Raw genomic sequence first — 27139 nt, forward strand, 5'->3', positions numbered from 1 at the left:
CCAGACTGGTGCACAGGCAAGACACTGCAGTGCTCTGGAGGGAGTTGTGGTCAAGGACTCACAGCCCCCAAATCCCAGGCCAGAAATGGACAGACACAGATCTGCACTCCTAGCCTTGTGTCTCTATTAAGACACCATCTTATTGGGCCTCAGCAGAAGACTGCACTTCCTAGCAGGAGCCTTCGGTTCTGGGCTCCTCCCAGTAAGACAGTCCCTCCCCCATCCCCTATATGTGCTTCATCCACGTAAACCTTATACAAAATCTTTCAGTAGGGGAAAGATGGAACCCTGGAGAGCCAGGGTGCTATACTTTGGAGGCTTGTCACATCCAAGTGTTATGTTGCAATTGAATCCCCAAGTTTAGAGGTGAGGCCTGATGCACCATGTCTGGGTGATGGAGACCAACCCTTCATGAATAACTTAGTGCCCTCCCTGGTCAGGGGTGAGTTCTTCTCTTAGTTCCTAGCAAGAGCTGGTGGTTGAAAAGAGTCTGGGCCCTCCCTCTTGCTCTCTCTTGCTTCTTCGCTCACCATGTGACCTCTGCCCAGGCCACCTCCCCATCCCTTTCTGCCAGGAGTACAAGCAGCCTGAGGTCCTCATCAGAAGCTAAGCAGATGCCTGCACCATGCTCCTATGCAGCCTGCAAAGCCAAGACCCAAATCAGCCTCTTTCTTCATGAACAAACCAGCCCCAGCTACTCCTTTCCAGCCACACTAAAAGGCAAAGACCTGGCACTTTCCTCTTCTCCCTCTGCCTGCGCTGCCTCGGTAGGGGAACAAAGGCATGACCCTTATTTCACTTTGGCCCATTGTCCTCTCTGACCTTCTCAAAACCTGGCAATGAAGACTCATGCAGTTTACTAGGAGAGAGCTGAGATATCAGAAATATAGGAAAGGTGGAAAAAGCTCTGAGGGAGGAGATCAGAACATAATGAGACCTCACTTCCTGAGCAAAATCTACCCCAAGAGAGGGAGCCCAAGGTCTTGGAGGCCCACCTGAGCAGATGACACCAGCGTCTTCACTGTGCTGACAGTTGTGGGAGAGCCAGCCATTGTGGGGACAGCTCCACAGGGAGGACTCATAGCCTGAGCAGCGCACGTCATCCAGGACAATGGGACCTGAGCCCTGACCAAACCAGGCATTTCCTGGGGCTGATGTGGCCCAGCCACAGCCCAGCTGCCTGCAGACCACATTGGCATCACTGGTGTCCCAGCTGTCATCACACACGGTGCCCCAGGAGCCTCGGTATAGGACCTCCACTCGGCCCTGACACCTGTCACCTCCATTCACCAGCCTCAGGGCCAAACTGGATTCAGATCCTACAGGGGAACACAAGAACCCTTCATCCATCTCCATTAAGAGGTGAAGGAAAAGGCATGGACAACACTCAGGGCAGTGGGCAAAGTAGTCAAGTTTGAATACAAGAGCCAAAGTCACCAGGGCACACAGTCACCATTGAAGATGACTGCACCCAAAGGTTAAGTTTTGTCATAGTGGAAAAAATGATGCCCTATTCTACTCAAGTCTATAAAAGCTCAAGTTATGGGTAAGCATGTATGACTCCAGAGGAGGGGACAGGAATGGACACCCCACTCCCCACTCTGGGTGCACACATGATGGAGCTACACAGCTACAAATGGCAGGCCTAGACCCCCTCAATATTCAGGAGCTTATTGGCACCTGCATGGGCCTCTCTGCCTTCTGGCAAATTGCCAGTGATGGCAAGGCCTTGGCCACACAGGTGCAGGGACCAGCACTTTCACCCGCTCTTCAGAGGACTGGATCCCATGGTCTGAGGGCCAGGAATGAGGTCCCAGTAGCATTAAGGAGCCCTCCAGTGCTCGTCCTGAGCACCTGGATGAGGATCTTTCCTGACCACTTGGAAAAGGATTCCATGGGAGACAGGTCACCAGCACCCTCCATCCTCAAACGTCAGACCCAGCACTGGCTCCTCAATGATTCCACCTTCCTCCCACGCAACCCACATGGACATGAAAACAGAGAAGCCCACGTCGAGCCTCATCCTATCAGTTTCAAACACAAAATATGTCCAGAGATAGTGAGCCCTAGGGAGGGGTGAGAGGATTATTTACCTGCTGTTGATGCATGTGAGGTCAGCCAAGTATCTGTGAATTGCAACAAAAGGAAAAGACAGAATTAGACTTGAAGGGAAAAGGCACAGAATAAAAGGATCTCTGGGAGGGGGAATCAACCTGGCAACAATTCCACTTCTTGTTCCTGGCATTTGCTTCTCATGTGTCTGGCCAGGTCTCCTCTGCTGTGAACTCATCCAGGGACAAAGGTCCTGCTGGAGACCAGACTGAGCCCTCCCTCCACTTCTCTAATCCTGGGGTATCTTTCTATCTGTCAGAGGATGCTCCCCACCATGCCATCCCACATCTGCTGATGCATGGACTGACTAGGACATCAGATGCCATTGCTGAGGCTTGGACACTGGCAGCTAAAATGTTAGGGGAACCAGGGGCTGCCCAGGGGACAATCAGGAATCAGGTTTCTGGATAAGCAGAGACACCACAAACCTTTATTATCCCTTTCCCTGCCCAAGCACAAACTCTGCCTCTTCTGGATACAAATGTGGCCCATCATAATCTCAGAATGTTTCCAGCAGTGATGGATGGGGGCATCGAGCCTGCCCTGATGATGCCTTGAACAGGTCAGAGGGCGACACCCACAATTTTCAGAAACAATATGTGAGTCCTGAATATAAAAGGACCAAAGTTCATTAAACATGGAGCCACTTCCTGAACCTGTAGGGGCTGCCCACTGGGACAGTATGAAACTGTTTCATGAAAGCTGAGAGGGGTTGAAAAGAAGACAGAAGCCTCCTGAATCCTGTGTGTGTTTAAAAAGCGCTGTGCTGGGGTCTCAGTTACACAGCCGGTGTTGGGGGTGAAAATAATATGCCCCACAGTATCCACGCAGTGAAACAGGAGAGCTCTGTGGAGTGGGGAAGGGGTGATTGGGCAGAAAGAGAAGGGACATTTTGAGGAAGGACACTGGGGACTACCTGGACTGGGTGTTGGCCGGGACTGGGAAACTATGAGAAAGAGAAGAGAAGGTCAGATCAGGAACATTACACAGAAGTCGGCAAAACTGGAATGAGGAGGGAAAGAAATGGGCGAGTCTGACACTCAGTCCATCCTGGTTCCTATCACACAGGGAGGGATATTGCCATGCACACCCCACAGAGATGCACCGTGTAAGGACTCGAGGCAGGTCCTGTCCACTATTGCCAGCTCTGAGGTGATCAACTTTGTGTCTGCCCAGGGTAACCCGGTTGGCCTAAACCAACCCTCTCCCTTGCACGTCTTAGGCATTCTGGAGTCAGCAAGGCTGAGGAAGCCACTCCAGCCAAAATCCCTTGTGCCGTCTTCAAGCCCCGATCACAGGCAATAACAAGGCCATGGCTGGCTGGCCTCATAGGGGCTGCCCTCCTCACACCAGACCTGGGGCACAGGCAATGCTCAGCAGCGTTCTGAGAGGACCTGAGGTCAAGGACTCCAACCCCATCCAACCCAGGCCTGATACAATCAGACACCCATTTGCACTCCTAACCCTTGAGCCTCTATTTCCAGACCTCCTCACTGGGTCTCAGATGAGAACCCACTTCCAGACAAGCATCTTTAGTTCAGAGTTCCTTGCAGTGAGAGGATTCCTCCCCTGCCTTGCTGTCTGTCCTGCGTCCATGCTATCCTCACCCAGTGCTACTCAGCTGGGGAGAAACGGAGCCCTGGGGAGCCAGCACTTTTCTCTTCTGCCTCTTCCTTGCACTGCCTCAGGAAGGGGATAAAGTCTGGGTTGTTTGAGTTTGGTCCCCTGTCCTAAGTGACCACAGGAACACTAGGCAGTGAATACATACGGATTCTTAGCAGAGAGCTAACAAGTCTTCAGAAATATAGGAAACACAGAAGAAGCTTTGAGTGAGGAGATAAGAATGTAATTAGGAGTTTCTTTTGGAGCAAACTCCACCCCAAGAGAGGGAGCCCAAGGTCTTGAAGGCCCACCTGAGCAGATGACACCAGCGTCTTCATGATGGCCACAGTTGTGGGAGAGCCAGCCATTGTGGGGGCAGCTCCACAGGTAGGACTCATGTCCTGAGCAGCGCACATCATCCAGGACAATGGGTCCTGAGCCCTGACCAAACCGGGCATTTCCTGGGGCTGATGTCGCCCAGCCACAGCCCAGCTGCCTGCAGACCACATTGGCATCATTGGTGTCCCAGCTGTCATCACACACGGTGCCCCAGGAGCCTCGGTATAGGACCTCCACTCGGCCTCGACACCTGTCACCTCCATTCACCAGCCTCAGGGCCAAACTGGATTCAGGTCCTACAGGGGAACACAAGAACCCTTCATCCATCCCTGTCATCAGGTCAAGGATCTAAGGCAAGTTCCACACTCAGGGCACTTCCTAATGAACTAAGTCACCTAGGCAGGCAGTCACCTTTGCATATGAACAGAGATTAGGCTTCATCACAGTGAAAGTAGCACTGACGGCCTACTCTGCCCAGGTCTATGGATGCTCAACTTTTGGGGAAGCACCTGTGACCCCAGTGGAGGTGATAGGAATGGATACCCCACTCCCCAGTTGGGTACACAGAGCATGGAGCTGCTCAGCTCCAGATGGCAGGCCCAGATCCCTCCCTTATTCAGGAGCATGGTCCTGTCTGGGATCTGGCTGGCAAAGTACCAGAGATGGCAGGGATGAGGTCCCCATAGGATCAGGGAGACCCCCAGGGCTCTTCCTGAGCACATAGATAAGTATCTTTCCTGACCACTTGGAACAGGATCCCATAGGAGACAGGTCACCAGCACCCCCCACCCTCCAACATCACATCTAGTTCTGGGTCTTCAGAGACTCCAGCTTCCTCCCTACCCAACCCACAGAAACATGAAAAAGCAAGGGGACCATCTTGAGCCTCATGCTATCATGAGCCTAATGATTCCTAATGACCTTCTGGGAGGTCCTGCTCTTGTTTCCAGTGCCGAGCTGACTCTTGAGCCAACTGTTTATCACCTGCTGCCATCCTCCCACCCTTAGCCCACTTCCCCCACTCTCTTCATGGCAATCATAAGTGAACTATGAAATCCAAAGTGTATCCAGAGGTAGAAAGTGAGCCCCAGGGAGTGTTGAGAGGATTCTTTACCTTCTGTGGGTACAGGTGATATCCTGACAGGCCAACTTTCTGTAAACAGCAACAAAAAGAAAGGATACAATTGGACTTGAAGGGAAAAAGGTGAAAAACAAGCAGTTCTCTGGACCAGGCAAGCACTGTGAAAACAATTCTACTCGAAGGTCTGGCCACTTGCTCCCCATGTGCCTGCCCAGGTCTCCTGCCCAGGGAACTCATTCAGGGACAAAGGACACCATGCAGGCCCTTCCATCTCTCTCTGAGATAGGGATGACCTATTCTCAGTTAGGAAACCTTCACCACCCCCATCCCCCGCCGTCCACTGATGCATGGACTGACTGGCTCCTCTGACACCACTGCCAAGACTTGATACTTGCAGCTAAAACGTTCAGGGTACTAGGGGTACTTTGGTGCCTGGGACCGGCCACAACAACCTCGGTATTAACACCCAGGGAGCAGCAAACAGCCACCCTAAGCAATGAGTAGATGAAGACCCTAACTCTCCCCCCTTGAGCTGCGATGAGTCTGAGGTTTGACGTGGATTCCTGGTGATACTCTGGGAGGTCCCCCCTGCTCCCTATGCTGAGCTTGCTCGTGAGCCCACCATTTGTGACTCACTGCCATCCTCTCACCCTTACCCCACTTCCCTGCCTCTCTTCACAGCAATCATAAGTGAACGATTTACAATTGCATCCTTCCCTCTGGGTCAGCGGCTGACAGCACTCGAGGTAATACAGTGTTCAAGGGGAGGGGAGGCTTCACCAACCAGATCCCCAAAACGTGCTGTCCCTGAGAAGGAGCCTCGGGGAAAACGGGGGTATGAATTATGCGGATGTTCCTGGAGCAGAATAAAAAGCTCATCCTTTCTGATGTCAGCATGCTGGACCCTGTGTCTGAACACTGGTGCCTCAGTCACCTCCAAACCAATGTTGGGGCACTGCTCACAGCTTGGGGATTTGTGTTGATGGTGGCATTGTACCCACAGGCCAGTTGCCCCAACTAAACTCCAGAGCCACCGGATAACCAGGAAAGACTTGGGTGGGGGCCCTGGAGTGAGAAACCTGTTTGTTACTATATTCTCTGAATACAGTCTGTCCCCAGAATGGGCCCAAGTGATTTTCTTTTTTTTAAAAGAGATGGGGTTTGCCTCTTGCCCAGAGCTGGTCTTGAACGCCTGAGCTCAAGCAATCTGCCTACCTCATCCTCCCAAAGTGCAGGGATTAAAGGCATGAGCCACCACACCCGACTCTCCAGAGATCTTTGATGCCTACCTGAGCAGATAACACCAGCATCTTCACCATGGCCACAGTTATGGGAGAGCCAGCCATTGTGGGGGCAGCTCCACAGGTAGGACTCATGCCCTGAGCAGTGCACGTCATCCAGGACAATGGGTCCGGAGCCCTGGCCAAACCGGGCATTTCCTGGAGCTGACATGGCCCAGCCACAACCCAGCTGCCTGCAGACCACGTTGGCATCATTGGTGTCCCAGCTGTCATCACACACGGTGCCCCAGGAGCCTCGGTATAGGATCTCCACTCGGCCCTGACACATGCCATCTCCATTCACCAGCCTCAAGGCCAAACCAGAATCAGATCCTAGAGGAAGGCACAGAATTTCTCTTGCACAGTCCTACTGAGGCACAAGGTCTCAGGGCCTGCAGGGCATTCAGGGTCTTCCACATAGGCAGATATCTTTGAGAGAATCTCTAACTGGGCTGGGCTCTAACATGCCTTAAGGTTAGAGTTCTTCATGGGGAAGAGGACAGTGACTGCTTGGCCCAAACCCAAGCCTTAGAGCTTCAGCTGGAGCAGAATAAAAGGCTCCTCCTGATCTGCATCCTGGAGGGTACCTAGAGATACACATGACCCTTCTCTAAGCAGACCATGGGCTCTGCCTGATTCCCTCAGACAGAGGACACACAACACCCCACACTGAAGAGCAGCACGATAACATCAGGATGTCCTGGGAGAAGCTCTGATGTGTATCTGCAGCTCTAAGGTTGGTTTGGAGCACATTTTTCACGTGATATTCCTGGCCTTATAGCCTTCCTCAGGGCCAGGATGGCTGGGGTCAGCACAGAGCTGTGGAGATGGGGGAGCTGGGCTGTCACTCTGGACTGGAGACTGATCCCACTGGTCTCTGCTTCCAAAGCACACAAGCTCTTGGAGACACCATATTCTGACTGATTTCTCCCTACCTCCAGGAACATGGGCAATGAAGGAAGCTTCACTCTAGCTGAACTCTGGGATCCAGAAGGTCACTGTGTACTCACAACATTCCCTCCCATCCCATTCCCTAAAATTTTTCTTGAGTAACAGTAAAGCCAATGGATATAGTTGGCATCATGACCTACAGAAAGGGATCCAAAATTACTCATTACCTGTCACAACAGTAGACTCGGTATTTGTAATGGTAGTCTTTGCTTTTGCCAATTGTAGAAGATGAAAAACAACCCCCCCCCCAAAAAAAAAAACAGGAAATATAAAGTTAGGTCTCCTCTGAAGACACTCATGGGCTGAAAGTAAACTAGGATCTGCTGAGGAGCCATCACTCCTGATCTGGATATTGTCTTGCTGTGTAAATTTGGGAAAGTCAAGAAACCTGTCTAGCATTGAGTTCTCCAATTCTAAAGGGCTGCTTTTGGAGGAAATATTTCTGTACCAACATATTCACTCTGATTCTGATGTGCCTACATGTAACCTATACAGAACTCCAGAAGAGGGATGCAAAAATAACTTTTCCAATTCTTAGGCCTCTAATCGATTTCTCTTCTCTCATTGCATTGGCTACTATCTCCAGTACAACATTGAACAGCAGTGGGGATGGAGGCCATACTTGCCTTGTTTTTCACATTAGGGGAAATGCTTCTAATATTCCCCTTTAAGTAAGATACTGGCTTGGAATCTCTGTTTTTGAATTGCTCCAGAGCCCTGGAATTTGTCCAGGGCACCTACAGGAGCTGACTGAGTGCTGAGGCTTGGGGAGGAAGTGATCTGAGAGTTACCCTTAACCCACTGCAGCCACAGCACTCAGCTTCTGTCTGAGCTCTCCACTGGGCTGCTACATGAGGTCTCCAGATCTAGAAGAAATGTGACTCCCACTTGATACTGGAGTTCCTGATAAGAGCAACTACAGGTAAGTCCTATCTGCAGTCCTGTGTGACAGGCAGATCAGCCAAATCCCTCCGCTCCCTCACTCCCATCCCTGGCTGGACCAGTTATACCAAAGGGCTTGTCAGGCCAAGGTGTGGTCCTTAACATGTAACAGGGACCTCAGGGGAAACCACTCAAGAGGAAGGAACAGACTCTCCTCTTAAAGCTGCTGCAAATAAGAAAATGTGGGAATCTTGGGAACGGACATGGCTAAGTCAGAATAAAGCCAGTCTCACCCTGATTTCTAGTGTCTTCTGTGTCCTTCATCATAGGAAAGAGAAAGAGGTTAAGTCAGGCCTCACCCCATGGGCCAGAGGGAGAAGAAAGAAGATGGCCTGAGGAACAGGAGGGCCCGATGCATGTACCATCAGCATTCCCAACTGCATGCCAACCCTGGGCAGGGCAGAGGCCTTGGTGAGAATGTTGTCCTTGAGCTTCTCGTAGGGCCAAGTTTTCCCATGGGAAATGGGAAGTGACTTCCCTTCCCAAAGCCCAGGCTGCCAGAATCCCAGGATGTATTGACTATGTCTCCCAGATTTCTCACTGGAGATACCCAAGGGGGAAGTACATGAGCTCTGATGCCCATGAGCTGAAGGATTGTGATTTCTCTCTGTTAAGAAGAAACAAGGGTGGCATAATATAGGCTTAAAGAAAGGGCAAGGGCAAGGATGCTGTCCTAGCAATTTGGCTACATTAGCAGGTAGGCACCTGACTCTCAAGGCCCTGTAGCCAGAGATCCAGAACTCTAGGCTAGCCAGGGATGAGCGCAGCTGGGTGAGGAACACAGGAGTGAGCAACAAGCAAAGATAACAGAAGCTCTAGAGACAGAACAAAAGGCTCCACTGAGAACTCCTTGGAGATGCGTCTTCAAGTTGATTCCTCCTCAGTCTCAGACATGATCGATGCAACATATACCTGTTCAGACCTGAGGCCTTATGTGGAAGGGCCCCTCGTGGGAGCTAAGCACCCTACTTTCTATGCCCTCTGCACCTCATCTGAATCAGAGATGAACCTAGGGGTGCAGGGGGGCAATGAGCCCACAGGGATCCCCCATAGTAGACGTTACCTTCTGCTACAGTTGACTCCAGGGTCGACTCCAAGGGAATCAGAGAACCTGCAGGGTGGAGAAAGGAAGAGCTCATTGATTGTAACCCTCGCTTAGGGAGGGTTGGTCCAGGGCTTGCTCAGCTCTGAAGCAGGGGCTGGAAGCACAGGTCCTAAGGGCACCATCCATTGATAAAAGCCAACCATGTGCCAATCACTTTGTCATTGTACTGGCCCCAGACTGGGCTAGGATGCCACATGAGCATCCTTTACTCTTATTACCCTACCCCTATCTCCTCTGCTGCCACAGCCTGTATTCAAAAAATCACCCAGTCCATTCACAACCCCATGCTAGTCACAAGATTGAATGTCTAAAGACATCTGGCAGTTTCTATGGCTCAAACACACTCTCAAATGACAAATATTCACCAGCACTGAAATATTCCTGAGAAGGTGGTTCAACTAGAAAAAAGGTGGTTTCCAAAGAAAACCAACCTTTCCAGAATGCAAAACTAAACCACTCACAAAATGGCTGAATGGAGGACGATGCCCCCTTGGGGAGCCCAGTCCCACTTGGTGGTTGGATTACCAAGGGCATATCCCATGCATGGCAGCATGGGCTCAGTCCAGCCCACACTCCAAATGCCAGAGTTTCTCTTGAAGTAGACAGTTTAACCAGAAACTCCTCTTTGGGGATCACGCCATGGGACAGTGTCCTTGTAGGTTTCTTTGTGAATTAAAAAACCTCTTGGTGTCTGCACACATCTTGGCACTATGTGAACAAAGGAAATCAGCACTGGGACTTGCTGGGTAGGGTCCAGGAGAAGTTCTCTTTTCCATTGAGCATGTTAAGTATCTTTTATTTGTCACTTAATTTCCAGTAAAGAGAATGCCTGGGTTCCCTCCTCAATTTGATGTTGGTATACACTTATGTCTTAAGTCCCAAGAGTTCTCCCACCCTCCTCAAATTTTAAAAAGGGAGAAACTACCACTTAGGAAGATATATATTTAGTATCCCAGGCCAGGTCATGATGCTGCTGAAGTGATTGCATCAGCAGGCTCTGACGGGCTGAGACTGAAGCCTACCTCCACCACATACAGCTTCAGAAGGACATGCAGATGATCTCTTGGCCTTCATTGTCTATGAAAAGGGGCGGTACCACTTACACTCCAACATCAATTAAGACATCACTTACAGCAAAGCAAGTAAAATGCAGAGCACACACACGTGTACAAACATGTGCTCATGTGTGGTGATATGGACTCAGAGTTGCACATACACAGCACAAGGTGATATCCACACTACCTGAGCACCTGACGCCAGCATACTACTTTGTATGCCCCCTGCACCTCATCTGGATCAGAGATGAATCTAGGAGTACAGAGGGGTAATGAGCCCATAGGGATCTCCCATAGTAGACTTTACCTTCTGCCACAGTTGACTCCAGGGTCAACTCCAAGGGAAACGGAGAACCTGCAGGGTGGAGAAAGGAAGAGCTCATTGATGGTAGCCCTTGCCTGGGGAGGGTTGGTCCATGGCTTCCTCAGCTCTGAAGCAAGGGCTGGAAACACAGATCCTAAGGACAACCTCCATTGCTAAAAGCCAACCCGGTACCAATCGCTGTATCACTGTACTGGCCCTAGGCTGGGCTAAGATGACGCACAAGCATCCTTTGCTCTACTTACCCTCCCCCAACCTCTTCTGCTGCCACAGCCTCTATTCAACAAGTTACCCAGTCTATTCATAGCCCCATCCTAGTCACAAGATTGAATGTCAAAAGACATCTGGCTATTTCTATAGCTCAAACACACCCTCAAATGACAAATATTCACCATCACTGAAATATTCCTGGCAGGTGGTTCCACAAGAAAGAAAGGTGGTTTTGAAAGAAAACCAACCATTCCAGAATGCAAGACTAAACCATCACAAAGTGGCTGCATGGAGGACCATGCCCCTTGGGGAGCCCAGTCTCACTTGGTAGTTGGATTATCAAGGGCACACCCCAGGCATGGTAGCCTGGGTTCAGTCCAGCCCAAACACTGAATGCCAGAGTTGCTCTTGAAGTAGACAGTTTCACCAGAAATTCCTCTTTGGGGAGCACACCATGGGACAGTGTCCTTGCAGGTTTCTTTGTGGATTAAAAAACCCCTTGGTGTCTGCACACATCCTGGCACTATGTGAACAAAAGAAATCAGCACTGGGATTTGCTGGGTTGGGTCTAGGAGAAGTTCTCTTTTCCATTGAGGATGTTAAGTATCTTTTATTTGTCATTTAATTCCCAATAAAGAGAATGCTATGGTTCACGCCTCAATTTGATGTTGGTATACATTTATGTCTTAAGAACCAGCAGTTCCTTCACCCTCCTCAAATTTTTTAAAAAAAGAAATTGCCACTTAGGAAGATATATATTTGGTATCCCAGGCCAGGGGTGGTCGTGATGCTGCTCATCAGAACTAGTCCATGAGGTGATTGCATCAGCAGGCTCTGAGGGGCTGAGACTGAAGCCTGCCTCCACCACGTCCAACTTCAGAATGACCTTCATTGTCTATGAAAATATGTGGTACCACGTACCCTCCAACATCAGTTAAGACGTGACTTATAGCAAAGCAAGTAAACTGCAGAGCACACACATGTGTATGAACACGTGCTCATGTGTGGTGATACTGACTCAGAGTTGCAGATACACAGAGCAAGGCACATGATGCCAGCACCCTACCTTCTATGGCTTCTGCATCACTTCTGGATCAGAGATGAACCTAGGGGTGCAGTTGGGTAATGAGCCCACAGGGATCCCCCATAGTAGACGTTACCTTCTGCTACGGTTGTATCCAAGGGCACCTCCGAGGGAATCAGTGAAGCTAGAGGGTGGAAAAGGAAGAGCTCATTGATGGTAGCCCTTGCTTGGGGAGGGCTGGTCCATGGCTTCCTCAGCTCTCAAGCAAGAACTGGAAGCCAGGGCCTAAGGGCACCCTCCATTGCTAAAAGCCAACTATGTGCCAATCGCTCCATCACTGAAATGGCCCCAGGCTGGGCTAGGATGCCACACCAGCATCCTTTGCTCTTGTTGCCCTCCCCCCACCTCGTCTGCTGCCACAGCCTCTATTCAAAAAATCACCCAGTCCACTCATAGCCCCATCCTAGTCACAAGATCCGATGTCAATGACATCTGGCTGTATCTATAGCTCAAACACACCCTCAAATGCAAATATTCCCCATCACTGAAATACTCCTGATAAGATGGTTCAACTATAAAGAAAGGTGGTTTCGAAAGAATACCAACCTTTTCAGAATGCCAAAATAAATCACTCACAAAGTGGCTGCATGGAGGACGATGCCCCCTTGGGGAGTCCAGTCCCACTTGGTGGTTGGATTATCAAGGGCACATCCCATGCATGGTGGCATGGGCTTAGTCCAGTCCACACAGCAAATGCCAGAGTTGCTCTAGAAGTGAACATTCTAACCACAAATTCCTCTTTGGGGAACATGCCATGGGACAGTGTCCTTGAAGGTTTCTTTGGGAACTAAAGGACCCCTTGGTGGCCACACACTTCCTGGCACTACGCCAACAAAGGAAATCAACACTAGGATTTGCTGAGTTGGGTCCAGGAGAAGTTCTCTTTTCCATTGAGGATATTAAGTAGCTTTTATTTGTCATTTAATTCCAAATAAAGAGAATGCTTTGGTTCACTCCTCAATTTGATGTTGGTATACATTTATGTCTTAAGGACCAGCAGTTCCTCCATCCTCCTCAGCCTTTAAAGGAGAAGAAACTGCCACTTAGAAAGATATATATTTGGTATCCTAGGCTACGGGGTGGTCGTGATGCTGCTCATCAGAACTAGTCCATGCGGTGATTGCATCAGCAGTCTCTGGGGGGCTGAGACTGAAGCCTGCCTCCACCACATCCAGCTTCAGAAAGACAGGCAGATGTTCCATTGACCTGCACTATCTACGAAAAGGGGTGGTACCACCTGCCCTCCAATATCAATTAAGACATGACTTACATCAAGGCAAGTAAACTATACAGCACGCTCATATGTACACACACGAGCTCATGTGTGGTGATATTGACTCAGAGTTGCACATACACAGTGTCATGTGATATCCACACTACCTGAGCACACGTCACCAGCACACTACTTTCTATGCCCTCTGCACCTTGTCTGAATCAGAGATGAACCTAGGGGTACAGTGGGGTAATGAGCCCACAGGGATTCCCCATAGTAGATGTTACCTTCTGTTACAGTTGACTCCAGGGGCGCCTCCGAGGGAAACGGAGAAGCTGCAGGGTGGAGAAAGGAAGAGATCATTGATGGTAGCCCTTGCTTGGGGAGGGTTGGTCCATGGCTTCCTCGGCTCTGAAGCAAGGGCTGGAAGCACAGGGCCTAAGGGCAACCTTCACTGCTAAAAGCCAACCATGTGCCAATCGCTCTGTCACTGTACTGGCTCCAGGCTGGGCTAAGACGCCGCATGAGCATCATTTGCTCTACTTTACTTGCCCTCCCCCAACCTCTTCTGCTGGCACAGCCTCTATTCAACAAGTCACACAGTCCATGCACAGCCCCATCCTAGTCACAAGATTCGACGTCAAATGACACCTGGCTGTTTCTATAGCTCAAACACACCCTCAAATGACAAATATTCACCATCACTGAAATATTCCTGAGAAGGTGGTGCAACAAGAAAGAAAGGTGGTTTCCAAAGAAAACCAACCATTCCAGAATGCAAAACTAAAACAGTCAAAAAAGTGGCTGCATGGAGGACGATGCCCCCTTGGGGAGCCCGGTCCCACTTGGTGGTTGGATTATCAAGGGCACACCCCAGGCATGGTAGCCTGGGTTCAGTCCAGCCCACACTGAATGCCAGAGTTGCTCTAGAAGTAGATAGTTTCACCAGAAACTCCTCTTTGGGGAACACACCATGGGACAATGTCCTTGCAGGTTTCTTCATGAATTAAAAAAACCTCTTGGTGTCCACACACATCGTGGCACTATGTGAACAAAGGAAATCAGCACTGGGATTTGCTGGGTTGGGTCTAGGAGAAGTTCTCTTTTCCATTGAGGATGTTAAGTATCTTTTATTTGTTATTTAATTCCCAATAAAGAGAATGCCTTGGGTTACTCCTCAATTTGATGTTGGTATACAATTATGTCTTAAGGACCAGCAGTTCCCCCATCCTCCTCAGCCTTTAAAAGAGGAGAAACTGCTCTCTAGGAAGATATTTATTTGACATCCCAGGTCAGGAGTGGTCGTGATGCTGCTCATCAGAACTAGTCCATGAGGTGATTGCATCAGCAGGCTCTTGGGGGCTGAGACTGAAGCCTGCCTCCATCATGTCCAGCTTTAGGACAGGCCGATGATCCCTTGACCTTCATTGTCTACGAAAAGGGCCAGTACCACCTGCCCTCCAATATCAATTAAGACATGACTTACTGCAAAGCAGGTAAGCTGTAGAGCACAAACATATGTACACACATGCTCATGTGTGGTAATATTGACTCAGAGTTGCAGATACACAGAGCAAGGTGATACCCACACTACCGGAGCACACAACGCCAGCATCTTCCCTGTGGCCACATTCGTGGTTGTACCATCCGCTGTGAGGACAGCTTGACAGGTAGGGCTCCCTTCTCGAGCAATGCAAGTCACCCAAGAGAATGTTTCCCAAGCCCTGACCAAAGTGGGCCCCGCCCAGGGCTGACATGGAATAGCCACAGCCAAGCTGCCTGCAGACAACATCTGCATCCTGGGCGTCCCAGCTGTCATCACACACAGTGCCCCATTAGCCTTGGTACAGGACCTCCACCCGGCCCTGACACCGGTCACCTCCATTCACCAGCCTCAGAGGCAGAACTGCAGTGACACAGCGAGAAGCCTTTATGTTGGTGCTCTTGGCCCCCTTGACTTGCATCCCTACCCTCCTCACTCCGGCTTCTTCCTCTCACCACCCTGCCTATTTACAATCCTTCTGCCAGCAGGATCTTAAGCATCCCTGTTCTTCCATGTTCTCTCTTTGCTTTCTTCTCATTCTGTATTTCCCCCCTGGAGAAACTCATGTACTGAGAACTTTCTAGAAGACCCCCAAATCCACCTCTCTGGTCCTGACTCCCCTGACAGCCCAGCCCTGAGCTCTAGACCAGCATTTTCAGTGGCCTCCTGGCCATCCTACCCCCGACATCATCCCAAACTCAACACAGCCTCTTCCCTCCATTTGAATTAAGGATGTCATCATGCTCCATATCAACCACGCTGGGAATGAGGGCATCATATTCGACTCCTCCTTCTCCTCACATCCTACATCTAACATCACCAAGGTCATTATTTCCGTGTCATTCCCACTGCCATTTCACTGGGATAAGACTTCATCTCCTTGAACCTGGCCTCCTCCCAGCTGAATCCTCAATGTCTGCTCTTCCTTTCTCTAGTCCATCCACATTCATTGATTCAATCAGCATTGATGGAGTGCTTACTCTGCACCCATTTCTATGCTAAGAGGATTCACTGGTCTCCAGGTGGTTTTCAAGTTTTCTCTTTACAAAGTACAAATATATTTAATTCAATTCCTTGCTCAAAATGCTTCAATACACTGTCCAGTCCCATCAGGATCAAGTCCAAGAGCAAGCCTTGACCTACTTTCCAGGCTCCTCTCCTGGGAGGGGCTGAGAGAGCCTGCTTCCCACCTTAGAGCTGGCCATGCTGGGAAGTCAACAAGCGCCATGTTTCTGCCCGACGTGATGCCACTAGACCACCCACTGGGGTAAGGTGTATTGATGGTGTGAGGAAAATAGGCACAGGTCCCGAGGGGTGCAGCCCACCGTTCTGACAGTAGGAGCCAGATCCTGGGTGTGGCTTTTCAATGGTGAGTTTGAGATTATGAGAAACTTGTGGTCACAGAGTGACAGGTTGGAATGGGATGCAAAGGGAGGGGGCAGGTTGCTTTTCCTCCCAGAAGGAGGAAAGGCCAGCTGGACCATCTTCAGGCCATCCCCAAAGTACATTCTGGACTTCCCATGCTTTGTCCCTCCCCAGTCTCAGGGACATAATCCATGGAGATGCCTGTTCAGACCTGAGGCCTTATTCAGAACGGCCCCTCTTACGAGCAAAACACCCTGCCTTCTATGCCATCTGCACCTCTTCTGGATCAGAGATGAACCTAGAGGTGCAGCGGGGGCAATGTGCCCCCTCCTGGTCACCCTGTGAATGGTCCCTCCAGGAGAGTGCTCGGTCTCCCTGCCTCAGCCTCGCCCTTGCTGGGTGTTGGTCAGAAAGCTGCCTTTCCCAGGCCATTTCTGAATCTCTCAAGTCATGTCCTGGAAGGGGAGAGACTGACCTCAACAGGGCCAAGGGCCCAGGAGCAGAGTCATCCTAAATGAACACATAAAAGACCCTGAAAAATCAAACTTGGGCACAAAGTTCTGCACATTCTCACTGGAGAGGCAGGGACATTTAGCCAAAGTCAAAGACCAGGGCAGGGGTAGGATGAGACACCCATCCTAGGCTCAAATGTCTGCCCTGCTACTCACCAGACACACGATCTCAGACATAGAAATATTGACAAATTAGCTAACTGTGCCCTGGTTTTCCCATCTGCAAAATGGGTATAATCGTATTACTTACCTCAAAGGGTTCTTGGGAAGATTTCATGATAATAGCACTCATTATGTGCATTAGTTGAGCACTTATTGTGTGCCAGGTGGTATTTTAAGTATTTTTTTAAATATATCAATTCATTTCATACATGAAAATCATTTTATGCAGGGTATATAACAAGTGCTTGGTAGATGTTAGTTATCTTCAAGATACCTGTCATTATTAGCGAGAAGAAAAGGTAGGCCGGGCGCAGTGGCTCATGCCTGTAATCCCAGCACTTTGGGAGGCCGAGGTGGGTGGATCACGAGGTCAAGAGATCGAGACCATCCTGGCCAACATGGTGAAACACCATCTCTACTAAAAATACAAAAATTAGCTGGGCGTGGTGGCGTGCACCTGTAGTCCCAGCTACTCTGGAGGCTGAGGCAGGAGAATTGCTTGAACACAGGAGGCAGAGGTTGCAGTGAGCCGAGATTGCACCACTGCACTCCAGTCTGGTGACAGAGCAAGACTCCGTCTCAAAAAAAAAAAAGAAAAGAAAAGAAAGAAAGAAAGAAAGAAAAAGAAAAAGAAAAAGAAAAAAAAAGGTACTGACCTTTATTTTCAAATATCTCTCCTCACACCAAACTGAAGCTAACCTCATCTGATAAATGACTGAGAGTCAGAGAGCAAGAGGAAGGAGAATGACAGCTGGGATTGGTCAAGTGTGCACTTGGGACATGCCCCAGGTCTTGGCACCCACGTCTCCTGTCCCCCCTGGCATTCCTGCGTTCGACAAGGCAGGCGTTTGCTCTGTGACCTCAGCTGTGCTCAGCCTCAACTAGCCAACAGCAGCAGAGGAGAACTGGCCAACCCCACCAGGGAAGAGGAGTGAAGAAAAGGTCTTACCGTAGTCTCTAATCCTTGGGATCCACCCACCTGGAAAGAACGCGAATTCGTCTTAGAAACACTGTTTAGAAATGATTTCCTACAAGTCACAGAAATTGGCTTTCGCTTCACCGTACAATCACACCAGAGGGCGCTGTGGCTCAATCTTGGGTTTGTGTGTCCCCGACGTTCTTGCTAAATGAATTTTGCAATAGCAGATTAAAGCAAGTGGATCGGATATGAGGAGCTCAATGATTTTAGATGTAATGAAGCACATGTCTCTTTACTAGGCGCCTAACGCTACAGCTTATGGTGACAGGATGTAATCTATGCTTGGAAAGAAGGGCTGGACAAGAGAAGACAGCTTAAGCTGGTTGTCCAGTCTGAAATTTGAGTATAGCTGGCATTGACAACAGCCACTCAGATGACCCCTAAAGAATAAAATATGTTAATGTCAGATATTCTGTTCCTTCTGACTCATAACCTGAAAACATTTTATTCTATCTTAAAGCAAACGGAAATCTAGATCCCTGGATCTTTATATTCAGTGAGGCCAGACAAGGTCCATCAGACTCAACTGTAGCTTTTGAGTTTCTTTTTGAGCAGTTCTAACTATACTTGTGAGTGTTGATATTTCACAACTTTTATATATTTTAGAGGTCTTTCAAAGATCAGAGAGAATATTTATTCGTTTTAAAAAAAGGATAAAAGTCATCCTATCTTGTAATCACCATATGGATCCATTAGATCCTTTTATAAATCCAAGGTTCATTATTGGCTTCTGATTTTATTTTTCCTATACCTTGAAACATTTCACTATTTTATCATCCAAGAAAGTACTGCATCATTATTCATCAATTATTAAATAGTAAGAAAATGGTAGAATGGTGAAGTTGCCTAGAAAGAAGATGAACTAGTGAAATAAGTCATAGTTCTTCCATGCCCGAAGTATTGTATTATCTTTCAAGAAGATTTTTTTTTAAGACTGGAGACACTTTCTTCATAGTCTGCTTTTAGCTTTCATTGAATGCAGTTAAGAATTTGAATTTTTTCATTTTCTACTTGTGATGGCAAAGAGAAGAAAACTGACAAAGACGTTTTTGCAATAATTAGATGAACCAGAAGAGGAATATAGAGACAAGACATAGCACTCCAGATACTAATAATGGTAGAATTGATTGTACAACAGAAATCTCAGACCATGAGTCTTCAGATGATGATATCCTAGATGAATTTCTCAAATTCAAGAATCCAGGAGTCAATGATATAATTCTAAGGACAAAAATAAAATACGGTACTCTTACACACCTCGATAGGGATTTCATCACATGATATTTTGCAACAAGAACTTCAACCATCTTATTTTGCTAAAACAAATACCTGTGATGGTATTCTTTTGTCTTTTATGATGTTTATATACCAAAATCTATGTGATACAAAAAGGTCTGCTATGTTTAAATTCTTATTAACAATTCCAGCATACTTTCTTTCATTAGTCCTTTTCTTTTTACTTCCTGGTAAAAGGAGGATTAAGGCATTTGACAAAATTATCAGACTATTATTTTATTTTTAGAGACAGAGTCTTGCTCTATTGACCAGGCTGGATTCAAATTCCTGGGTTCAAGCGAGCCTCCTGCCTCCAGCCCTGGAGTAGCTGGAACTACAGGCATGTGCCACCACACCCAGCTCTTCAGATTCTTTGTAAATGTGGGTCCTGATAGCAGTGACAATCATGGTTCAGAGATTTGAATTTCTCTAATGGAACCAACAGGCCAGTGACAGGACTTGCTGTATGTCAGAGAACCTCTTCACCTGCCTCAACAGCCTGAATGTGAGCTCCACAATGGGCTCCCCCAGCTGCCCTGCTTCATATTGATGGCTTAGAAAGGAGGCCACTGAAACCATGTGGCTATGCATCCCTGAAAATGAAGAAGAAACTCGCAATAGAAACCAGAACATTCTTTCAACAGAGATAGCAAACTAGGGAACTCTGTACCAGAACATCCCCACCTCTTTTCTGACATGCCATCCCTGCTCCCGCACTCAAGAATGAGTTGATAGATGTGCCTGAGAGAGCCTTCCATTCAAAACTCGGCCATTTAAACACAGTCTACATGACACCATGCAATTCCCACTGCCAGGCCCCAGGTATCCTGCCTAATCCCATGGCAGTCGAACTCATCCAGCCAGAGCCTTGACAAGGCTCATCCACAGCATGGAACACAACATTGAAGTTGTTCCTGGTTCTCCTATGTCCACACATTTTGAATAGACCCTTCTGCACATATTGAGACCAATTTGTAGTCTTCCAAGAATCACCCACATAGCTGTAGATTTCTCCAGCTGCCATTGTGGGAATGGTGGTAAATTGCCTGAAGGGAGAAGAATGACTTCTGGAAAATGATTTATTAATTTTTTTTTTTGAGACAGTCTCACTCTGTCACCCAGGCTGGAGTGCAGTGGCACAATCTCGGCTCACTGCAACCTCTGCCTCCTGAGTTCAAGTGATTCTCATGCTAACAAACAAACACTGGTACCTTCCTACTAAGTTTACTCCAGGCTTTATCTGGATTTCACCAGTTTTTCATTTTCTGTTGCAGGATCCAATCCAAGAGCTCACATTACTTTTGGGAAGCTGCTTTTGGATAAAACATGAGGAAAATGTCTAGAGTAGTAACACTAAATGGTTCTGAGGCTCTGTCCATGTGCCAGACACTGCATGGGTTGGAACATAACCTCCATTTATAAATGAGTAAACTGAGGTTCGCAGAGGTTCCACAGTGGGCAAGTGGCAGAGGAGGGGCATTGCTGGGGCTAGCAGTGGGTACCACAGCCTTTCCTGCCCAGCACAAACCTGGGCATACTGAGTTTTTCTCAAGAGTTTGCATGAAGACCAGAGCTGACAGGTGCCTGCCACCTCGGTACTCCCAGCGCAAAGCTCTGTGGCCAGACTCCAAGCACTGAGTTAGATGTCACGGTTCAGTTCATCACCTCAGCTCCCTGCAAGGAGCAGCAAGGGCCAGTAGGCCAGAGCTGTCATCTGAATATTAGTGAATTTGATCCGGATTCAAGCCCTAACCCAGCCACTCACCAGTGCTGTCTTTGGACAAGCCAATAAACTTTCTGAGCCTCAGTTTCCCCATCTGAAATGTGGAAATAATTGTTCCTAACTTCAGGAATGTTAGAAGATTTAAATAAGAGAATACAGGTCCACTTCAGAGAGCATGAATTCCCACCTCTGAATGGCAAACACAGGCATGCATGCACATGTGTGCTTGTCTGTCTATATGCATGCACATAACATCATGGGCAAAATACAAATGTCCTCAATCCAAGAGCATTGCTGCCTGTTGTTTCTTTGTAGATAAAGACAAGGCAATTCACTCCCTGTCTACAGCGGCTGATGCGAATTCCATGTCACGGTTCAGAGACAATCTGGAGGGTGAACTCGATACTGACAAGAGCTGGAGCTGAGGACGCAGCCTCCCAGTTTCAGATGCTTCTGATGGCGACAGGATGAGGATGCCCAGTCTCCACTCCCCTGAGGTCCTGGGCCTGGTGGCCCCCAGCCCCTCCACAAGCTCATCACAGGGCGTGGGCCTGCTCCCTACCACCCGGGTGTGAGGGCTGGGTTTGGGGGTGCTGCTTTCATGAAAGCAACCTTCCAAATGAACCTTAATCTTCAAAGCTTCCCCCACTGAGCCTAGGCGGAGAGTGAGAGTTCTGGAAGTTATCTGAAAATTAGGTGATTTTTACCCTGTATCCTGAAATTCATAGATCTAGCAAAAGGTGACACAAAAGAAAAAAAATGGCAGTAGGAAAGATAAAAGATAAGAAGGAAGAAAGAAATGAATAAAGAGAGGGAGAGAAAGAAAAAGGGACAGAAGGAAGGTAGAAAGAATATAGAAACAAAGGGAGAGAGAGAGAAATAGGGAGGAAAGGTGATAAGAGCTGCCCAATAAATGATGAGAAAGAGCAAGAGAGAAATAGGGAGGAAAGGTGATAAGAGCTGCCCAATAGATGATGAGAAAGAGCGAGAGAGAAAAAGAGAGGGAGAGGGAAGGTGATAATAGCTGCCTGATAGATGAAGAGAAACAGATAGAGAGAGAGAGGAAAGGTGATAATAGTTGCCCAATAGTTGAAGAGAAAGAGAGACAGAGACAGAGAGAAAGGTGATAATAGCCGCCCAATAAAGAGAAAGAGAGATGGAGAGAGAAACAGAGAAGGGGGAGGAGGGAAGGAGGAAAGGTAATAACTGCCTGATAGATGAGAAAGACAGGAAGATATGGTGAGGGGGGGCAGGGAGAGAAAGGCAGAGACAGAAACAGAGGGAGGAGGAGGAAGAAAAAAGGTGATATCTGCCCAAAAGATGGGAAAGAGAGAAAGACAGAGAGAGAGAGAAACACAGACAGACAGAAACAGAGGGAGAGGGGAGAGAAAAGGTGATAATAACTACACAATAGATAAGAGAGAAAGAGAGAGAGAGAAGAGAGAGAGAGACAGAGGCAGAGAGAGAGGAAGAGAGAGACAGAACAGGCAAACTGAGAATCAACTGAGAATCACTTGTTCCTCTAGTATCTCTGCAAAATGCCATTGAGATGCAGCAATCAGAGTGCTCTACCGACGGCTCTCTCACGTTTAGCATCTGACTCTCTAAGAACATACGGCTATGCTTGAGTGACTGGGCTTCAAGTGTTTAAAGCTGTGCATGACAAACTTGGAATTCCAAGACAAACTTGGAATCCTAATGATCTTGTCTGCGCTCAATTACTTGACCTGATTTTGCTCGGCAAATATTAGCCATCAAGCCAGACACACCTGTAGAAAGAAGCCACATAAAGGGCATTTACAGTGGGAATCCTTTCTGCCCGTTTTCATAGCACACAAATTGTGTGTTTAACCAATTGCTGCAAAGTTTGAGGGCCTCTTAATAATACACATCCACCTTTCCTAAACTTCAGGGATTTTTCTAAGACAAATCAATCATTCCATTAGTTGAATGACTTACTACTGAAAACATTGACATAATGACTGGCTTTTTCTAACTACAACCATTTATATTTCTCAGCCAGAAACAAAACAAAAAAGAGCCATTCCTCCTGAACACCTGCAAACAATTACAATTATCAGCAAAGGGCTACCCACTCTTTGATATGAAACTTCCCTTGAAATGGAAAGTAGTAGATATAATTTGCCATGATTGGGTCTGCAGGAGAGAAATGAATATAATAATTAAATGTAATACCTGTGGATAGAACTTGTCCCCATAAAAGACACATTTCAAGGATGACTGTGGAGATCCCCATTTTGCTGGGTTCGTCTCAATTGAATAGAAAATCCTGGACATTTATAGGTACCTGGCTAAAAGGAGGTGTGTCCTTTAGGGTGGTATATTTCTACTGCTGCTATAAATCAATATAAAGGAAGTGAGGGCTTTTGCTAACAGTCGATGGTTAATCTGTGGAAAAAACTTAGGTGTGTTTGATTGATTGCCATTGAACAATCTGGCTGTTGCCCAACCGCAAACGCACTGACATAAGTGAACAATTTCCAACTTCCTTCTCGGTGAACCTCGAGGACTCCCAAGTGTTTCCTGAATACGGACTTGATTTTAATCTTGGGGAGTTCAAATTAACCTGTGGGAAGTCTGCCCCAAGGTTTGGGGCAGAACAGGATGTGGGCTGCTGAGCAAATACAGGACACAGTGCCAAGGGGGAAAGCATCTCTTGGGGATGGTTTTTCCTGGCAGGACATGCTCTCCTCGGCCCCTGTGCAGTGCGAGTAACCTCACCTTGGAAGAACGAGGATGACATGAGTGGGGATGTGATTAGAGAGCAGAAGGCATGAGGGATGATTCCATGGAGACCATGGGTCCACAACAGCTTTGGCCACAGTCTTCTGGGTCTCACACTAATTCCACAACAGGAGCTGAGAAACACATGACCTCAAACTGAACCACTTCCAACCATTTCACACGGCTTTGATTTCTTGTCCTTGACATGCACATTGTACGACCCTTGGGGCTTGGCAAGCCCATAAAACCTGCCCCCAACCTCCAACTATATTGCACACAATCCCCCTCCTTGGATTTGTTATGTAAATATCACTTCACTCTTTGGGACCCTCAGAAGTCATTACCAGACTCTGATAATCCCCCCACACACTCTACCGAGAAGGTTGCCTGACACTTATTTTTTAACCAAGACACTCGATGGCCAGTAACTCTTGGTTAAAAGCAGACAGCTTTCCAGGACTTGCCTCTGTTTTCCTAGCCTGGGTGAGCTGTGCCCTGCTTCTCAGCTGAGAGGCTGAGGCTATGAAATGACACTTAGCTTCTTTACCATGCACTGTTCATCGGTGGTCTGTGCTGCATTCTAGAAGGGTACCATGAACCCATGGCCTGTGTCAGCCACCAGTCAGAATTTAGGGCTGGAAGTCTGCCTTTGGCTTAATCCAGATGAAAGTTACATTCAATCTTTGATGTCCTTTGTAATCCTACAACTCTTCCTGTTGTTTCCAGGTGCCTCTTCACCCCTTGAATAGAACAGGAACACAGAATAGGCTCACTGTGTTTCATCCTCCTACTGCCAGATCAGCAACTGACAAGCACTGGGTGACGAAAGAACAGGGTTACTCACCTACCAGGGAATGCCCAAGAACAGACAGGTGCTGGATTCCTCTTAGAAAGGGATTGTGATCTCTTGGTTCCTGGAGTGTTAGACTGAGAATGATAATGCAGCTGGGTCTGGGATCATCAGAGTGTCATGACAGATTAGAATTGCCTGCTGGGAGCACAGCAGGGAAAGATGATGGTAAGAATACTAAATACCTGTGAACAGGAAGCGGTAATAAGCATCCTTCCGAGACAAAAGCAGACGGCCTGGTCTTAGAGACAGACCTGCCTGGTGACAATTTCAACAGGGGGTGCCATGAGAAGGTAAAGAAAAGCATCTAAATCAGATGACGGAGTCCATCTCTCAGAGAGGATGGCACCAAACAGTCTTGAGATACCAGCAGGGGTCAGCCCAGCAAATGAGAGCGAGAAGATGGGATGAGCAACAGGAGCAATTCTCCCGGCTGTGCAGGAATGGGGGCAGGGAGCCTTCCCCTCCAGGAAAGCATGATGTCCCAGGTATCTCTCAGCTTGCCAGGGACACCCTTCTTGAGAATGTGTGGGATTTTCTGAACTGCGTAACCTCCCTGTTTTTATTGTTTTGACTGCATCCTTTGCCCACGGTGGTTAGCAGAAAACATCCTGAGACAACAAGGGCTTGTGAGCTTTTTGTTCAGGAGACACCAGGAAGAAGGAAGTGGTGAAGCCTAGCTGTCATTTCAAAGCCAGCCCAGGTAGGCATCCCAGGTGGGAAATGGGTGACGTCAGTGGAACAGGAAGGATGTGGCGGTCCTGGGCATGCGGGCAGAAGACAATGGGGTTGAGGGCCACCTGCCAACACCGTGTGGGACCTCGGGCTTCACCGTCAGGTGCCCCATCTTGTCCCAAGGCCATTTTGTGGTTCATAGGACACCATTTAGAGAGGTCTTTCCTTGGACGAAGAGAAGGGTTCGGGGGACAACCCCCTCCAGCAGCAGCCGCTCCCAGAGGACCCTCATCTTCCCCTTCCTACTGGTTAGAAGCATCTGCTTAAACAGCACGGGTTGGAAGACCACACCCACAAAGTTCCATGTTATTCACCCCAGAACTGCCATGAAGAACAACAGGAAGCAACAGAAGCCCATTAAAGCTCAGAGACTCGGTGCCCAGGCCCCATTTGCAAAGCACCTTCCCCAGGCAATTTTAAGCCAGTGGCACCCCCACAGCACACTCCAGGAGGTGAGACCAAGCCCCTAAATCCCAGTACCAGAGGACTGGTCTTCATGGGGAAGAGCCCCCTGGATCTCATGTGGCTATTTATTTATTTAAAGACGGAGTCTTGCTCTGTCGCCCAGGCTGGAGTGCAGTGGTGCAATCTCGGCTCACTGCAACCTCCACCCTCCCGAGTTCAAGCGATTCTCCTGCCTCAGCCTCCCGAGTAGCTGGAACTACAGGCATACATCACCACACCCAGCTAACTTTTATATTTTTAGTAGAGACAGGGTTTCACCATGTTGGCCAGGATAATCTCGATCTCTTGACCTTGCGATCCGCCTGCCTCGGCCTCTCAAAGTGCTGAGATTACAGGCATGAACCACCGCACCCGGCCATATACGGCTTTTTTTTAAAGCTACAGAATCCTTTCCTAAATTGGAATTCATGAGGAAGCCTCAAAACATAAAACAGGCCAGTGGAATGCTCCTGACGGTGGTGAGGGAGTCCCCTTCCAGGCCCCTCCCCTAGGGCCACCTGCCGTCAGAGCTGAGGATTACCTGTGGGAGGCCAAGCCCTCCCTTCATAAGACAGGGCACGGAGAGGCCCAGCAGGGCCCCTGGGGCTGCCAGGCACACATCCCTGCCACGAAGCTGAGCTGGGGTCCCAGGCAGACTTCCCAAAACAGCCCGTTGTTCTCCCTCTTCTAAAGACTCTTTCTACCCACAGACCAGTGCCCTGGGAAGCCAGAGGAAGATGGAGATCAGGGAGGCAGCCCAGAGCCCCTCCCACCTCCCACCTCTGAGGGGTCTCTGATTTCTGAGCCAGGAGCCCTGTGACCTGACAGACAGACGAGGGGGACAGAAGGACGGGGAGCCTGGTGGGAAGTGTCGGGGCTGTAGCACCTTCCAGCTGCTGCTGTTTGCCTTCCAGTCCCTGCATCCCGTAATCTGTGTGACCAGGGCTCCCCTTCAGGTGTCCGTCTGACCCCAAACTCTAATTTTACCCTCATTGAGTAGCACACCATAATTGCCCGTCATTGTTACCGTTGTAACAATCTTTTGACATTGTATGTCTGATATTTATAATGTCGCTCATTTTTGTTGCTCAGAGAGCCGGTCTTCCCAATCGGGTTATAAGGGAACCCCTTCCTATCCTCCTTCACTCACTCCCCCCACCCCCCACGGCCCCACACCTCCCTGCTGGGCTTTGAGGATCAAGCTGAGACCCGTTGTCTCCCGCTGCCCCTCTGTAATCCCAGTGCCCTAGGCAGAGCAGGCGCTCGGCAGGCAATGGCTTTGGAGGTGGGGATTGTGAGCGGCTCACCCATGCTGTCCAGGGGTCCCCGGAAAGAAGTCTTGTGGTTCAATGGGGGCTGGTGACAAGCCAGTTCTCCTTCACCACTCAGCCTCCAGCTGGGGACGATGAGGTCCAGAGAGGGGAAATGACACACAGAGCTGAGACCGTGTCCAGGACAGCACTCACAGCAGCTGCTGCCTCCCATCTGAAGGACAGATGAGCTCCAGGTT

At 48.7% G+C, this 27139-nt stretch overlaps 1 protein-coding gene across 1 annotated transcript in view; it reads right to left on the minus strand.

The window, feature by feature from the left end:
* Positions 1 to 23112, minus strand: part of DMBT1 (deleted in malignant brain tumors 1) — a 62394-nt gene extending 39282 nt beyond the window's left edge. Inside the window, 11 exon segments of the mRNA XM_030804176.1 lie at positions 996 to 1319; positions 2094 to 2126; positions 3029 to 3058; positions 4026 to 4349; positions 5168 to 5206; positions 6424 to 6747; positions 9371 to 9418; positions 10775 to 10861; positions 12160 to 12207; positions 17828 to 17857; positions 23052 to 23112. Of these exon segments, the coding sequence (XP_030660036.1) occupies positions 996 to 1319; positions 2094 to 2126; positions 3029 to 3058; positions 4026 to 4349; positions 5168 to 5206; positions 6424 to 6747; positions 9371 to 9418; positions 10775 to 10861; positions 12160 to 12207; positions 17828 to 17857; positions 23052 to 23112 (1348 nt within the window).
* Positions 23113 to 27139: the final 4027 nt, after the last annotated feature.

The sequence above is a fragment of the Nomascus leucogenys genome, chromosome 3 (genome assembly GCF_006542625.1).
Source record: "Nomascus leucogenys isolate Asia chromosome 3, Asia_NLE_v1, whole genome shotgun sequence".
In the NCBI taxonomy this organism is placed as follows: domain Eukaryota; kingdom Metazoa; phylum Chordata; class Mammalia; order Primates; family Hylobatidae; genus Nomascus; species Nomascus leucogenys.